The sequence below is a fragment of the Camellia sinensis genome, unplaced genomic scaffold (assembly GCF_055761805.1).
Source record: "Camellia sinensis isolate YWXY unplaced genomic scaffold, ASM5576180v1 Unanchor3, whole genome shotgun sequence".
NCBI classification, from domain to species: domain Eukaryota; kingdom Viridiplantae; phylum Streptophyta; class Magnoliopsida; order Ericales; family Theaceae; genus Camellia; species Camellia sinensis.
Window position 1 is genome coordinate 19,388,147 of NW_028129178.1, and position 17,472 is coordinate 19,405,618.

Below are 17,472 nucleotides of genomic sequence, written 5' to 3' on the forward strand. Positions count from 1 at the left end.
TAGCCCTAATGGCTAGAGTTCATGGCCTTAGTAAATGACATTTTATGGCCCTATTGATGTATAGCCTTCATGGCTATGGATTCCCCTACTTATATAAATAGAGGCCTTTTCCCACCAACTTAGAAGGATAATTTTTGCAAAGATTTTTTATAGTAAATGGAGATGGTATTTTGAGATAAAGAGTTTGAGATTTTTTTTTTTTTTTACCAAAGTAAATTTTTCCTATCTTCTTTTAGTAGCCCCTTCTTTGATTTTTGTTAGAGAGAGTGCAACCATTGTCAAGTTCGCCGAAACTATTTAGAAGTTGCTTCTGCATTTGCTGGTTTCAACCGTCGTATCCTAAAAGACAGTTGCCAGCGTACCTTCAGCATCCATCGGGAGGCAATGACTCTGTTTTACGGAAACTATCTAATTTTTTTTCTTATGATTTGTTCTTATTTTTTCAAAAATTTAATTTACAAAGATGAGTTATAATATTTAATTATCCATGTTGATAATTTGTTCTATTAGTAATATAATCTAATACATTTCTATATTTTTAGTTGTGTATTTTATTCTGTATTTCATTCTTTAAATAAATACAAAAAAATTATTTTGTCATTTCTATTTAATTTATTTTATATATTTTTCTTGTATTATTATAAAAAAATACCAACAGTAGTTTAGTGTGGAAACCAAATATACATTCGCCATACCCTAATATTCTATCATAAATTTCACAATAAATATTTACACGAGAACATTGCAGTGTTCATGGGATCCCTTGAATGTACACTACGCAAATCCATAGGTTTTTCTCTCTGAAGCAAGATTCAGGTGAAATAAATCCATCGCTAATATAATCACCCATTCCAGCACAAAAGCAGTGAAACGCAGGTCATATCTGTCTCAGCATTTGAAAATCGTCCACAGATTCAAAAAGTAATCTTTAGAGTGGAAATTCTTCCTTCAGTCAGTTCCTTGGCCAAATGTGCCCCTGTTTTTACCACTCAAAACTTGAACAAAGAGGGAAATTCGACAATACATAATGTTTGTGGTCTTTGATTATAATTCATTGTGGTGTTAGTTATGATTTAGTTATGACTCATTGTGATATTAGTGACCTATTGTGATTATTAGTTATGATTCAAAAAAATTTGGTTATACCCTATATAAAATGAAAAACGAAAAAGTGTGTGAAAGGTGTGAAATTTAACTATATTTTATTCACATTTCACTCATATTTTCCCTTACCCGTTCCAAATTCCTATCCAAATCTATGAACCAAACACAGCATAAATGTCGTAACTTGCATATAGAATACACCATTTTGAGAGTGTATCCCCCCCCCCCCCCCCCCCCAAAAAAAAAAAAAAACAAAAAAACAACAAACATGTACTACTCATATTCTGAACAGTGTGTATGGTCAAAATGGAAAGAATGGAAGTGCACTAAGCTTTCATTAACTTACTGTCATTTACATTCAAAATGGTTGTCTTAAAACCTCCCTCAATTATATTTTAATTTGTAAACAGGCTTTCTAAGTCCAAAATCTGACTTGGTCATTTCGCACTCAAAATAAACAGATCCCACAGCTTAGCTTACACAGGTTTAGTTTTTCCAATAATTTCATAGCTAAAATTCTCAATTGTTTCCCATATGATAACTCCAATTGAGAAAATTAACTTGAAAGTTTGAATTGTGTCAACTGGATAGCACATTTTAAATTCCTTGAACTGATTTATGTACTATATAGTACCTGAAGGTAATATATGAAGGTACCTGAATAAGAGCCGACAAGCCAACCAGCATCCACCTGTCTCCAAATAAATGATTTCTTGTTGAGACCTTCAAGCTTCAATAGCAGGAGGCAGTTTCCAGTAGTTCCATGAATTGAAATCCTCCTGAGACCGACGGAAATTGGGTGGAATATTGAGTCAGTTCTACAAACATTTCTTATTTTGGAGAAAATAAATTACTGTCACATGAAAGTAAAAAACATTCAGTGTGTTTGGTTTGAGTTTTTTAAGTTAAGTTTTTTGAAAACTGAGTTTTTTAGTTTTTGTGTTTTTTTGTTTTTAGTGAAGATTTTTAAAATTTTAAACATTTTTTTTACTTTTTTAAATGCACCTCACTTAGATGTATCTAAAAAGTAAAAAAATTGTGAAAAAATATTTTTAAAAATTAATAAATACATAAAAATACAAAAAATGTATTGAATTCTCGTATTTTTTTTGTATTTTTGGTATTTAGTGAATATTTAAAAGGTTTTTTTCAATTTTTTTTACTTTTTAGGTATATTTATGTTAGATATGTCTAAAAATTAAAAAAAATTGCTCAAAATATTAAAAAAATTCAGTAAAAACAAAAAAACACGAAAAATAAGAAAGTAGAATTTTCGGAAAAGTGTTTTTGAAAACTGGTAACCAAGCATAGTGATTAGTGTCACAATCTTCTTAATGAGGATATTGATAGAATTCAAATGATGTGCTCAAACTGAAATCTCTACATGCAAAAGAGAGAAAGCAGAAAGGGGTAAAGAAGGAGAAACTCGTAGTACTGAGTTTAAACTTGTGTCAGCTGCCACTTCACAAAAGAGCTCCTCAGCAATTATGATTTAAAACTGAGAGCCCTCTGTTTTTCTTTAGTTCAAACTCCCACATTTAAAGAGAAAGGGTGGGGAGGGTGTAAGGTGGACAAACTAACCACGAATTTAGCCCCTTTTAATGATTTAATGCAGAAAATTTATATAAATATTTTTTTTAAAAAAAATACCTGCTCAGATGAGGACATGGGAGGAAACATGTAATGCACAAGAGTATGAAGTGAAGTATAGGATTTTGAATCAACACGGTGGTTCACAACCACCTGCCCCTGCAAACTCAAAGCCATGACAGAAGTTTTCACACTTCAGATTAGACAGACGGAGACAGGACCTTGTACAATTAATGATGGTGATGTTTCACAATTACCTTAGAATTAATGATGAAGATTTTCCCTTTTGGGATTCCAACCTTAAGGTAGCTAATCTCGTCAGTGTCTCTATTTCCAAAACCAGCATAGAATGGATTGCAATCAGGAGGGAATAATGCCCTGATATCCTGGAAAATTGGTGAACTAAAACAATTAAGAGAGCCTGCTTTCCTCCAGAGATATCAAGATATAGAGTGGCAGTGATGACCAGGAACCAACCTCTAAGCAAGCAATTTTGAATTCGTGAGGAGCTCTTCTAATAACTGCAAAAAAATGGATTATCTCTCGATGCATTAAATATGAAAAAAGCAATCTACTAGAAAAATTCTGGAGCTCAGAACCCTAACGAGACTTCTTTAAGCATCAGATATTTCTGATCTATGAGATAATATCATAGCCAATGCAAAAACTGTTGGCGATAAGATTATATTATCAAGGATATCAAATGATTTAGAAAGTATTAGAATATATGGAGATCCCATGAATTTGTGCATAGGGTAAATTACACTTACACCTCCTGAGGTTTGAGTTTAATGTATATCACTCCCTAACGTTTGGGAAATTACACTGACTTCCCTGTCATTGTAATTATTTAGACGGGATTAACGTTGATATCAAAAAGACATTAAATTCATACACTCTCTTTTCCTGCTTTGCTTTACTTCTTCTTTTTTTCTTTTTCTTTTTTTCAATGTAATTTCATATGTTTTTCTACTAGAAGATGTTGCCTTTTATATAAGTATGGGGGTTTGTGAAATGAAACTATTAACCACAGGGGTGGGAATGTAATTTCTATAACATCAGGGGATGAGATGTAATCGAACCAAACCTCAGGGGGTGTCAATATAATTTATCCTTGTGCTTATTATGATTTTTTGTATTTTTGATTTATTTCAATTCATTAATTGAAGGGATTTGATTATATCTCCCACTCTATATATATGGTGAATCTGTAAGTTTTCTGAATAATTTATATATATTCAATTGTGTATGTAATACAAGAGTACCTTAGTTTATATTACAATCTGACTTAAGACTGAAAAAGGAAAGAAGAATCCCTTATATATACAAAATATATATATACTACCATATATACATAAAGCCAAATATACTCACACCCCCACTCAAACTCAAGATGTTTTAGCAGAAAGCACCGAGAGTTTGCCAAGAAGAAATTGAAACCGAGCAGTGGTGTGAGTCTTAGTAAAGAAGTTAGCAAGTTATAGAACCAAAGAGACAAAAAGAAGCGAGATAGAGCCAGATTGCAAATGCTGGCGGACAAAGTGATAATCAATCTCGATGTGCTTCATCCGCTCATGGAAGACAACGTTGTGGGCAATCTGAATAGCACTGCGGTTGTCACAGTAGAGAGAGGTCGGAAAAGAATGCAAGACACCTAAATCAGACAAAAGACAATAAAGCCAAACAATCTCAGCAGTAGCATGAGCCATAGCACGATACTCAGCTTCAACAATAGAGCGAGAAATAACAGATTGTTTCTTGTTTTTATAAGAAATCAAGAAATCAACAAGAAACATATAGAAACCAGACGTCGACTTGTAACCAGTCACATCATCAGCCCAACCAGAATCAGCATAGGCCATCAAGTCCAAAGAGGAAGTGGAGGACAATAGTAAATCCTGAAATATAGTACCCCAGAGATAGCGAAGAATCCGAACCAAAGTAATCCAGTATGTAAAACGAGGAGCAGAAACGAACTGACTAACCACATAAACAGCACAAGCAAGATCAGTAAGCAACCAACGAGCTCTCGATATAAAGTAGGATCAGGCAAAAGAACACCATCAGTAGTGTTAAGTTTCACATTAAGCTCAATAGGGATATCAATAATCTTAGTGTTAGTAAGACTAGCACGGTGAATAACTTCATTAGTATACTTGGCCTGAGACAGAAAGTAGCCATTGGGAGAATAAGCCACCTCAATACCAAGAAAGTACCGCAATGGGCCAAAATCCTTCAATTCGAAAGTATGGAAGAGATGCTACTTGACCTCAGAGATAGCAAAAAAATCAGAGTCAGTAATAATCATATCATCCACATACAGTAATTAAGGCAACAAAACTAGCAGAAGTGTAGAGGAAAAACAAAGCAGAGTCCTACGCAGAAGGATGAAACCCAAGCTTAGTGATAGCAGTCTAAAAGCGATCACACCAAGCACGAGAAGATTACTTCAGACCATACAGAGCACGCCGAAGACGACAAACCTATCCAGAGGAATGGTGAAGGCCAGGGGGAGGACGCATGTAAGCCTCCTTAGTGATATGACCATTAAGAAAAGCATTCTTAACATCCATCCGATAAAGAGGCCAATGACAAACAGCAGCGACAGATATCAAAGTACAAACAGTAGTCATCTTGGCAACAAGGGCAAAGGTCTCCTCATAATCAATACCATACTCCTGTGAAAAACCCTTGGCAACTAGGTGAGTCTTACAGCGCTCAAGAGAATCATCAGAATGAGTCTTGACTTTGTAGACCCATTTGCAACCAACCAGATTCTTACCAGCAGGCAAATGAACTAACTCCCATCCTCTATAGCTTGAATCCAATGAGGATCTTGACAGGCCTCCTTGTAAGACTGAGGTTCTGAAAATGATTGAATAACAGGAAAAAAACGTACAGTATGAAGGCAAAAAACATGTTTTAACAAAACCAAGTTTGACTACCTGTTTATTGATGCGAAGGGGATAATTACGGTTAGCAAGATCAGAGTCATCAAAAGCAGGAGGATCAACAGCAGTGGCAGAGACAACTGGTGGAAGGAGAGCCCTGCGATGAGAATGGACTAGCACCGGAGGAGGAGTAGGAGAAAGAGGAGGAGCAGGAGTAGGCGAGAAAGAAGGAAAAGAGGAGGGAACAGACTAATGGGGGTCAGTGGAGAGGGACTCATTAGGAGGGGTGGTACAAGGAGAAGAGAGAATAAGCTCATGGGGAACAGCAGAGATGTACTCATCATGAGAGACCTTGGAAGGAAATAGATCAATATGAACCAAATCCTCTTTGAAAACCGGCGCTATGAGAGAAGGAAGCTGAAAATAAGGTAGGGCAAACCAGGCACTAAGTTTGGTCCTATCTTTACGGGGTAAAAGGACAAAATAAGCAGACCCAAACACACGAGGAGGAAGTAATTAGGAAGTTGAGAAAACAAAGCCCCATAAGGAGACCATCCAAAAAGAAAGGGGATAGGCATACGGTTAAGAACAAAAGCAGCAGTAAGAACTACCTCACCCCAAAACAGAGCCGGAACAGAGGCAGAGAGAAGGAGAGACCTAGCTGTCTCAAGGAGATAACGATATTTACGCTCAGCTCGACCATTTTGGACAGATATATCAGTATAGGAAGTTTGGTGAATGGTACCCATATTGGCCAACTATTCACATAACTCAATTTTAAAGTATTCCCCGCCCAAGTCAAACTGCAACAATTTAATAGTAGACCCAAAGTGTGTAGTGACCATAGACTGAAAAGTACAGTATATCCGGTAGAAGTCAGATTTATGAGTCATAAGATAAACCTAAGTGTAATGGGTTCAGTCATCAACATAGTATGCAGAACCCCTTTTAGTGAGAACAGGAGAAGGACCCCAGACATCAGTATGAACTAAAGAAAACGGTGTATTAGATATAGACTTTTATGGAAAGGTAAGGCTGTCATTTTGGCAAGCTGACACTCCCGACACTCTGTAAGTTGACTAGGAGAAATTTTATCCAATATACCTGACGGAACTAAAGGCCGTAAGCGATTAGCAGACAAATGCCCTAATCAGGAATGCCACAAATAGAAAGTGAAGCTTTTAGAAAGTAACCAGCTTAGGGTTTGATAGGATATCATCCCCTATTTATATAAATGTAGATTAAAGTTTGTAAAAATTACAAGGGAGCCCTGAGGCATAGAATAATTACAAACTAATATGCAGAATAATTACAAACTAATATGCTAACACTCAGATAATCATATAATATGCTAACACTCCCCCTCAAGCTGGTGCAAAGATATCTCTCATACCCAGTTTGCCTAATATGTCATGAAATGGCTTATTCCCAACCCCCTTGGTGAGAATGTCAGCAAGTTGTTCACCAAACTGGACAAAAGGAGTACAAATGGTACCACTAGTGAGTTTCTCCTTAATGAAGTGACGCTCAATCTCAACATGTTTTGTCCTGTAATGTTGAACTGGATTGTGAGCAATGTTGATGGCGGCCTTATTATCACAGTATAACCGCATGGAGTCCGTCTGATCAATACCTAGATCACTCAACAATAACTTGATCCATAAAAGTTCACACACCCCTTGTGCCATAGCTTTAAACTCAGCTTCTGCACTTGACCTGGCAACTACATTCTGTTTTTTACTCCCCCAAGTAACTAGGTTGCCTTCAACAAAGGTGCAATACCCTGAAATTGATCTCCCATCAGTTACTGATCTAGCCCAGTCAGCATCTGTATAGGCTTCCACACGAAGATGATCATATTTTGAAAAATAAAGACCCTTACCAGGAGCAGATTTCAAGTACCTCAAGACTCTCATGACAGCCTCAAAGTGAATCTGATGAGGAGCATGCATAAACTGACTAACCACACTGACAACAACAGCAATATCAGGACGGGAGTGAAATAGGTAAATGAGCTTACCCACTAATCACTGATAGCTCTCCCTATCAACAGCTTCTCCACCTTCATCATCCCCCAATTTCTGATTGGGTTCCAGTGGAGTGTAACATGCTTTGCAGCCAAGCATCCCAGTTTCCTTCAATAGGTCAAGCACATGTTTTCTCTGTGAGATAAATATCCCATCCTTAGAGCGAACAACTTCAATTCCCAGAAAATACTTCAAGCTTCCCAAGTCTTTGATTTCAAACTCACTAGCTAAATATTTCTTCAACAGAGGTATTTCCCCACTACATAAACAATAAGTGTTGTAGTCTTATCACGTGAGGAATGTTTCACAAACAAGGTGTGATCTGTCTGACTCTGTTTGAAGCCATATTTAAGCATAGCCTGAGTGAATCTCTCAAACCAAGCCCTTGGAGACTGTTTAAGACCATATAATGACTTCCGAAGCTTGCATACTTTGCCTTTTGTCTGATGATCCTCAAAACCAGGAGGAATGTCCATATATACCTCTTCTTCGACGTCACCATGGAGAAAGGCATTCTTGACATCAAATTGATAAAGCGGCCAATCTAGATTAGCTGCTAGAGAGAGAAGTACTCTGACTGAATTCATCTTAATCACGGGTGAGATGGTCTCCTGATAATCAATGCCATATGTCTGAGTGAACCCTTTTGCCACAAGTCTTCCTTGTAACACTCAATAGAAGCATCTGCTTTGTGTTTCACAGTATACACCCATTTACATCCCACAGGTCGTTTGCCAATAGGTAACTCAGTCAACTCCCAAGTGCCATTCTTCCTAAGTGCTTTCATTTCCTCAATCATGGCTATTTTCCACTCAAAGGTAGCAAGAGCATCCTGAAAATGGTTAGGAATGCTAACAGAGGAAATATTTGACACAAACGCTCTATATGAGGATGACAAATGAGAGTAGGACACAAAATGTGAGATAGGACGTTGAGTATAAGATCTCACACCCTTCCTCTTGGCAATAAGAACATCAAGATCAATGGACTCAAGAGATTCAAAATTACCTAGACTCTCATCAGAAGCAGGAGATGGCAGTGGAGGAGCAGAAGTGGTCCATTGTATCCAGTTAACTTTTTGTCTGTCTATGTCCCGGACATAAACATGCCCTTCCCTATCCTTGATGACATTGGGTTCTATAGTCCCAGTAGAAGAGGGTGGTGCAAGAACAACTGGTTCCACCATAGGAATCACAGGACTAGGAATCACAGGACTCACTTCCACCATAGGAATCACAGGACTCACTTCACACCAAGGCTCCCCCGGAAATGAGGACGAGGACACCGAAGAGGACAAGAAATAGGACTGGGACTCAAAGAAAGTAACATCCATGGACACAAACCACTTACGAGAAGGAGGGTGGTAACACTTATACCCCTTTTGAGTAGGAGAGTAACCAAGGAACACACATTTGAGGGAGCGAGGGTCCAATTTACCACGGGTAGGAGAGTGATTATGAACAAAACAGACAACCAAATATTTTGGAAGGAATAGAAAACAAGGACTGGGAACCTAGAAGGATGTGAAGAGGAGCTTGTTTTTGCAAGACCTGAGTAGGAAGACAATTAATAAGATGTGCAGAGGTGAGAACAGCGTCACCCCAATAGGGCCGAGGCACACTCATAGAAAAACACATGCACCGAGCCATGTCAAAAAGATGCCAATTCTTGCGTTCCGCCACCCCATTTTGTTGAGGGGTATTGATGCAAGAGGTCTGATGGATAATGCCATGAGTAGAAAAATATTGTCCTAACCTAGAATCTATGTATTCCCCGTCATTATCAGAACGAAATAGTTTGACAGTGGCCCCAAACTAAGTACAAATCATCTTATGAAAATTGCGAAACACAGAGAAAACCTCACTCTTATCTTTCATGAGATACACCTAAGTAGTACGAGAAAAATCATCAATAAATGTAACAAACCATCGATGACCTTTCACAGACATAACACGAGAGGGACCCCAAACATCAGAATGTATTAATGAAAAAAGAACTAAACTTTTATTAAAACTGGAAGCAAAAGAAGCTCGGTGTTGTTTTCCAAGTTGACAAGACTCACAAAGAAATTCAGATACATAATGATTTGCAAAACCAGATGGAAATAAATGCTTAAGTAAATAAAAGGAAGAATGCCCAAGACGCCGATGCCACAGCCATAACTCAGCGGGGGTAGTAGAAGACGTGGTGGAAGAATAACCAAGCTTGTCCGGTTGATCCAGGAAGTAGAGACCATTTTCTGCACTACCACTGCCAATCGTCCTCCTCGTGACAAGGTCCTGAAAAAGACAATGATCAGGAAAAAAACGTCACACTACAATTCAAGTCCTGGGTAAGACAACTCAAGGATAACAGATTAATAGAAAAATTGGGAACATGGAGAACAGAAGATAGAGGTATGGTAGGAGTGACTTGGACTAAACCTTTCCCAGAAATAGAAGAAACAGTACCATCAGCAATCCTAACTTTGTCCTGACCTGAAGAGGGCTTATAGGCAGAGAAAAGATCAGAGGAGCCAGACATATGATCTGAGGCACCAGAATCAATAATCCAAGGCAAAGACTTATGACACAGGAAAACACAAGAAGAAGAGGCTAAGTTACCTAAGCGGGCAAAGGACGAGGAAGATGTACTGAGAGCAGTAGAAGACCGGCGGTCCAGCAATTGACGCAGAGCATCCTTAAGCTCAGCATCAGAAGCTTGGCTCGCAGAAGCAGAATTAGAATCAAGTGTGTCAACGGCACTGGACTGATGAGCCCGGGAATAGGAGCCACGTCCTCTAGACTGGCCTGACCGACCTCCTCTAGAACCAAACCGATCACCGCGACCCCCGGATGGAGTCCCATGAAGATTCCAACACGTCTCACGAGTATGCCGCAGCTTCTTACAATAATCACAGAATACAAACTCCTTAGCAGCACACGGAGGGATGGGAGTCAGACTGAGGCCATCTCGAGGGGTAGACAGTAATGCTGAGCGGTCAGTAGAGACAGGGGACATCATAGCAAACCAGCGACTCTCCTCATTCTGTACATAGGCAAATGCCTCCTTAAGTGAAAGAAGAGTGTCCATACCCAAAACTCGACCCCTAACTAGATCATACTCCACATTTAGGCCTGCCAGAAATTTAAAGACCCGTTCCTGTGCAATGAACTTCTTGTACCCGACAAAATCAGCAAGGCAAACAGGCTTATAGTCTTGCAGGTGATCAAGGCGTTTCCAACCGTTGGTGAGAAAGGTGAAATACTGAAGAACAGTCTGCTCCCCCTGAAGAGAGCTCTCAATAGAGCGGCGCAACTCAAAAGCCTATGAGAAATTCCCTTTGCGGGAATAGGTGGCAGCCACAACATCCCAAACATCCTGGGCAGTCTCCATAGACAAGTAGCCCTCACCAATTTCTGGAACCATCGAATGAATAAGCCAACCCATAATCAAAGAGTTAGTAATCACCCATTGGTCATAACCCGGGTCAGTGGTGCCAGGTGTCTGTATCTTGCCATCAACATACCCCATCTTCCCTCTGCTCTTCAAAAATATAGTCAAACTCTGAGACCATACTAGATAGTTCTGACCATTAAATAGAGAGATGGTGATTTTCAGACTAGGGTTGGGGTTATCAGGCTTGGTAGTAGGTATAATGGGACTCTCACTCCTAGGTGTTTGAGAGGTAGGGGACACACTGGTGGAATCTGCCATGGATACGATACTACCGAACCCGCAACAAAACTAGTGGCAATCACAAACCTGGAAGGTGGTATTGAAAGAACAGGCACAATGACCACTATAAAGGCATAACAAAATTAAGAAAACATATTTATTTTTTTTTTCCTTTTTTTTTTTTTTTTTTTGTTTGAGAACCTGTGTTGAAGATCAAAAGCCTATACACAACATATCAAGGTAAGATCAAACAGAGGGTATACCAAAGGAGATCAATCAATCGACAGAGGAGATCGACTGAGTGACGAAGGCGACTGAGGAAGGCGACTGAGTGACGAAGGCAACTGAGTGATGAAAGCGACAGAGGAGATCGGTCGACTGAAGATTGACGAAGGACGAACTGAAGATGAGCAGAGGAGATCGACTGAGTGACGAAGTGACGAAGCAGAGGAGATGAGCGACAATTGAAGCTACTCGATAGCATAGGAGAAGTCGACTCCAGCAAATGACCAACCCAGGTAAGTTTCAAACCCTAGAGTGATCGTTGGTGCAAAGGTCGACCAACAAGGGTGAGCCGAAACCCTAGAGGTTCTGCTTTGATACCATGAAGCTTTTAGAGAGTAACCAGCTTAGGATTTGATAGGATATCATCCCCTATTTATATAAATGTAGATTAAAGTTCGTAAAAATTACAAGGGAGCCGTGAGGCATAGAATAATTGCAAACTAATATGCAGAATAATTACAAACTAATATGCTAACACTCAAATAATCATATAATATGCTAACAGAAAGGACTTGACAAAGAATCTAACTGAAAAAAGGAAAAAGCAGTTGGAGAGGTATTCATAGACAGATGTAGGCTCTCCATCACATAGAGGTCTCCAACTCTACGACCAATCCCAATTTGCTGCTTGGACATCCGATCCTACACAAAACAGATAGAAAAAGAAAAAATAACATCAAAATCGGAGGCATTAAGCTGGCTGATAGATGATAAACTGACAGATAAGATGGAATAGAAACAGCAGACATAGCTAACAGTAAGACAAGCACAACAGATATAATAGGCATACCATACCTATTAGCAGCATTAACAGTAATAGGAAAGGGAGGAGGAGTATAATTTTAAAGGAGAAATGGAGAGTCATATGATGAGAGGCACCAGAGTCAAAAATCCAGACAAGCGAAGAGATACTTGAAGAAGGCCCAAGTAAACCTGAATGAAGAGGGGAAACAATGGAGGCAGATGAGGATAGTTGGGAGGTAGACAGTATATGTTGAAGCTGACTGATTTGAGCACTCAAGGAAGGCAACTCAGGATCAGAAGCCAGACCAAATGCAATATAAGCAGTGGGAGAAGCCCGGAATTGGTTCTAAGACTGCTGAAAAGACAAGGTAGGAAGACGTCCCTTCTTGGGACAATGGTACTTCCAATGACCCCTTTGATAGCAGAAGGCACACTCATTTGAAGTTAGTGGCCCTTTCTTAGGATTTGCAAAAGGCTGAAGCTGATGGGTATCCAACATCATAATGAACCAAAACTAGAGAACCAATTGGGTAAACTATAATAAATAGAAAACTGATGGATCAAATTGTAATATTGGTCCAAACAAGAATAAGAGAGAACTGTGGTTAGCCAAAGAGGAACACCCGAGACTTAGAAAAAGAGAGAGAGATGTCGCGATGCAATAGGTCACGACTCTGACAGGTGCGACTGATGTCACAATTCCAACAACTGACGAAGACGAAGTCGAAGAACTGATGTCGCAACTTCAATAGACGAAGTTGAACTAGAGCGGGAATAACCACGACGAAAACCCAGGGAGTCACACAAGCTAAGTGAAGTAGATGGTGAACTGAGCTAGAGAACTGAACCAAAGAGAGATTGTGAGTTCAGTGTCGAACCAGAAACCTTCGATCTCAGCTAAAATCGATTTGTGATTTCAGACCAGATGGGTCGACAGCTTTCGAACCAGATGCGTTGTGCGAAGGAGATGCAACAGAGAACTCAACGGGGTCAATTATGAGGCGACCAACTTCGAACCAAACAAAGGGAAGAAGAAGAATCAGCTGGATCTTCTTGAGCCAGACACGAACCAGAGAACTCAATTGATTCTGAGGTTCACACCAGGAATACACAATGGTTGTTAGGGTTTCAAACCAAGCTCTGATACCATGTAAGTTTTCTGAATAATTTCTGTATATTCAATTGTGCATGTAATACAAGAGTACTTCAGTTTATATAACAATCTAACCTATGACTGAAAAAGGAAAAAAGAATCCCTAATATATACAAAATATATATACTATCATATATACATAAAGCCGAATATGCTCACAGCATCATGTAAACAAGAGTACAAAGTAGAGTGAATGAAAGGCGTAGCTCCCTAGGGATTTGTGTGTATGGATGTAGGCCAATATTGGTTGAACCATGTTAATCCTTTGTGTTCTTGCTTTCTTCTTTCCTATCTCTATTATCTCTCCACATTCAACTTTATTGCCTTGTTACAAAATTCAACTTGATATCAGAGCCTACTAAACCTTATATTACACGGACTCTTCACAATAAATCAAATACCTATGTCGGACACCTGACACATAGACAAGAGTATGGGATATGTGTCAGATACTTTTCATTGGACACTTCTTATATAATTGTATTTAACACTACTAATATATGTACATACTGTTGTATAATTTCCATAAATGCCTTTTTGACACTGTAAATTACGTATAGCACCATCCTATCTCACATACTTGATTAAAACTATTTAAATTTGACATTTTTTTGCCAAGTCCGTATATCCTTAAATTTATAATTTGATGAATCCGACCTCTAGATACATACCTGCACCTATGCCTGAGTCCATGTAACATAAACTGAACCCTAGGCATGTCGCTCTATGGAGTGCTTTCTCACTCTACATTTTTTTGTTATTAAGGTTTTTTTCCTTCTTAATCACTAGTTTGTTGATGTGATAAGCAAACTTTGTGATTTTTACTTGTTTCGGGGCTGCCAATGTGTTCAGTAGCATTATCCTATGATACGCTAAGTTTTCCGGCTAGTTCTCTACCCTTTTAGGGTCCCTGTGCAAATGTGGTAAGCACATATTTGGTTCTTTTTTGTTTTTGGGCTACCGGTGTGTTCGGTAGCTTTATTTGTGGGATGCCATTTTTTCAACCTTTCTGTTTGTGGTGATTTGCCGTTACTTCGGCATTGTTGTTTCTTTCTTGGTTGCTTTCTCTCACTGCCATCATGATTGATTCAATGCACATTTCTATGTTGCAAGATGTTAATTCCTTGCCTATGTTCATTAAAGTTGTCATTAACGGGAGTTATTACAATTATTGTTGTCTTCCGGCAACTTCATTGCAGTTGTTTGTAATGATCATCCTATTTTCGAGTTCAAGTTAAATACTTCACTTCAACCATTCCGTGTTCCAACTTGAGGGGAAGTATTGGAGACAAGATTATATTGTCAAAGATATCAAAAGATGTAGAAGATATTAAAGCATGTGGAGATCCCATGATTTGTGCTTGTTATGATTTTTTGTATCTTTGATTTATTTCAATTCCTTAACTGAAGGGATTTGATTGTATCTCCCACTCGATATGTATGGTGTATTATGTAAACAATAGTATGGAGTTGACTGAATGAAAGATGTAGCCCTAGGGCTGTGTGTGTGAATGTAGGCCAATATTGGCCGAATCGAATCACATTAAACCTTTGTGTTCTTGCTTTCTTCTTTCCTGGCTCTATTATCTCTCCATATTCAACCTTATTGCCTTGATACAAAATTCACCAAAAACAACCGTTCTGTAATTCCACATTCTGAAGTACTTAATTCATTGTAATCCAAATCAATCATGTCCAGAACCTGGAAGACATGAATCACAGGGGAAACTAACCCTTTCATAGATTGCAAAATCTGTAAGACCAGTTATTTGGAGAGATTGCAAATAATGATTCCTGTTCTTTTTTCTAACATTGGATAAAGCAATAAGAATTGTGAAAGACAAGCTACCAATTACTATTATGGGGAAACCTTTTCCATGATTAAATGCAATAATCCATGCATTAGGACAAAGGAAAACCAAATGAAACATAGATGAAGTGAGATAAAGATTCTGAAGTCCACGAGCTAATAGAGGATGCCACTGGGGAAAGCAAATAGGATAAATATGGTTGACTTTAGAAAGATCAACTTAAGATCAGGATTTTAACATTTGTGGTGGTAATGATGAAAAGTATGTATGCATAAGGTACTCAAGCATAGAAGTTTCACTTGGAGAAAAATATGCGTTTGTTGTCAACTCAAGACATCTACCACAGTTTGGTCACTGATTCGTGGAGAAAAACCTAATTTCATGTTACTTCTCAAGGCAGGACATAATGAGAAGTCAGTGGTCACTCAGGAGCACATCGCCAAAATTCCAAATGGGAAAATGTTAACACTTGCACATAAATAAAGTTACATACTTTGCAAATATCAGGCAATTATCCACAGATGAGTTTCAAGAAACAGAACACTTGACCAAGTACCTTCTCGAAACAAAGAGGGAAAGAGTCCATCAGGTGAAATAACAACAGGCCCATCTGGTATAGCCTTTCCATCCTGCGAAGGAAATAAATAAATTCTGTTAGAGGAAATAGAAAGTAGACAGAACAAATCAAACACACTTTTGACTTTGATTTCTCAGCACTTGCTTAATCACCTGCTTAAGGTTAAAGAGGAATTGTCTAGTGTGATAGGCCTGAGAAATAGCACGTGCACTTAGAAAAAGTAATTGATACCCATTTTCCTGCAATTTGAAAGAGCAAAATGGGTTTAAAAAAATTTCTAACAATCTTGTCAATACAGTTAGGCTATGAGTAATGATATCAATGGAGGGATTCATGATTGTGTACATGTTTTTTAATGTAAAGCAGTCATGATTTGCAAATGAATCATTAGCTTGAAGATTAAAAATGACAAATAAATAAACACGTAAGAGAGATTCAAGAAACCTTAATATCAGAAAATAGATGAGCAACACCAGTCTGTGACCAATCTACTCCAACCCAGGGCATAAATTGTCCTAGAACGTCAGATCTGTAACACAGGAAGCCAAAGAAAAAAGTAAGGGACGGGCAAGCCCAAGAGGAAACTTCAGTCTCTCGTAACAGGAATACTTCACAAAAAGGAACATGCGATCAAAGAAGCATGTTGCAACTAGCTAGATAGCCAATCTAGAATCATGCTTTACAAAGGCAAATTCACTAACTGAAACCAAAATGTACCACAAACTGGAGTTAAATGTAGAAAGCCATTGCCACCATTAAAAATTTACCATCCATCTTAATAAATTGGAAAACAAAAAACTTCTTAGACTGTGGGAGCTCATCTTAAAACCATTGACCAATGTCACATAAAGTCACTACACAACACACATGCAGACACTTATGTTAACCATAGCTGTCAACTTGAGCACCTGGATAGTCTTAGCATGTCAAGGAAAAAAAAAAAAAGAACTGGTAAAAGGCTGAAGAAGTAGTTTAAGAACGGTTTAGCCATTTAGCCAAAAAAGAACAAAAGAAAAAAGAAAAAATATATATATGTATATATAGTAGAAAAGTAAAACGATTTCTAAGACATGAACAATAATGACGAATAGCACTTGGATATATAGATATTTCAGACAAAATGTACGTAGAGGCGTTACTAGTAGGGGTGGGAATCGTACCGTGTCGTGTCACATTGGGTTCATGTTCAAAACAATCCAACACTAACACAACCCATTTAATAAAATGGGTTAATTATCTTGACACTAACCTAACTTATAGATAATTGTGTTAACCCTAACAAGACACACTGAATACAATTAGCAAAAGTTCATATTTAACATTATAAGCAAATTGTACAGCCTATTTAAAAATAAAATAAAATAAAATAAAAATAACCGTTTCACATCTTATGCATAAGAATAACTTGTTTAAACATTGACGCATAATGATAATATATATGTATATAGATATATGACAATATCACTGAAAATAATTACAAATATTCATCACTAATCCATTACACAAATTATTGTCACTCATTAATATTTAAATATCTAATAATTTTTAAAAGCAAAACAAGTTTTCATCAAATACCAAACTAATAATAATAATGTTGCAGCTATGCCACTTCCAAAATAACATTGCTGTGATT

The 17,472-nt window shown here is 38.0% G+C and overlaps 1 protein-coding gene across 6 annotated transcripts in view; it reads right to left on the bottom strand.

Annotated features, from left to right (window-relative positions):
- Window positions 1-611: 611 nt before the first annotated feature.
- Window positions 612-17,472, bottom strand: part of LOC145816230 (phosphatidate phosphatase PAH2-like) — a 58,378-nt gene continuing 41,517 nt past the window's right edge. For 4 of the 6 annotated variants that reach the window (XM_082912538.1, XM_082912542.1, XM_082912537.1 and 1 more), the window contains 8 exons: window positions 16,284-16,368; window positions 15,992-16,078; window positions 15,819-15,891; window positions 3,172-3,215; window positions 2,952-3,080; window positions 2,755-2,853; window positions 1,762-1,883; window positions 612-976 (listed from right to left, as the gene is read on the bottom strand). In XM_082912538.1, the coding sequence (XP_082768664.1) occupies window positions 1,830-1,883; window positions 2,755-2,853; window positions 2,952-3,080; window positions 3,172-3,215; window positions 15,819-15,891; window positions 15,992-16,078; window positions 16,284-16,368 (571 nt within the window). In that variant the 3' untranslated portion in view covers window positions 612-976; window positions 1,762-1,829. Of the gene's footprint in view, window positions 977-1,761; window positions 1,884-2,754; window positions 2,854-2,951; window positions 3,081-3,171; window positions 3,216-3,909; window positions 4,349-11,429; window positions 12,197-15,818; window positions 15,892-15,991; window positions 16,079-16,283; window positions 16,369-17,472 lie in introns of those variants that run through there. The other 2 variants (XM_082912539.1, XM_082912540.1) reach the window with 2 other exon arrangements.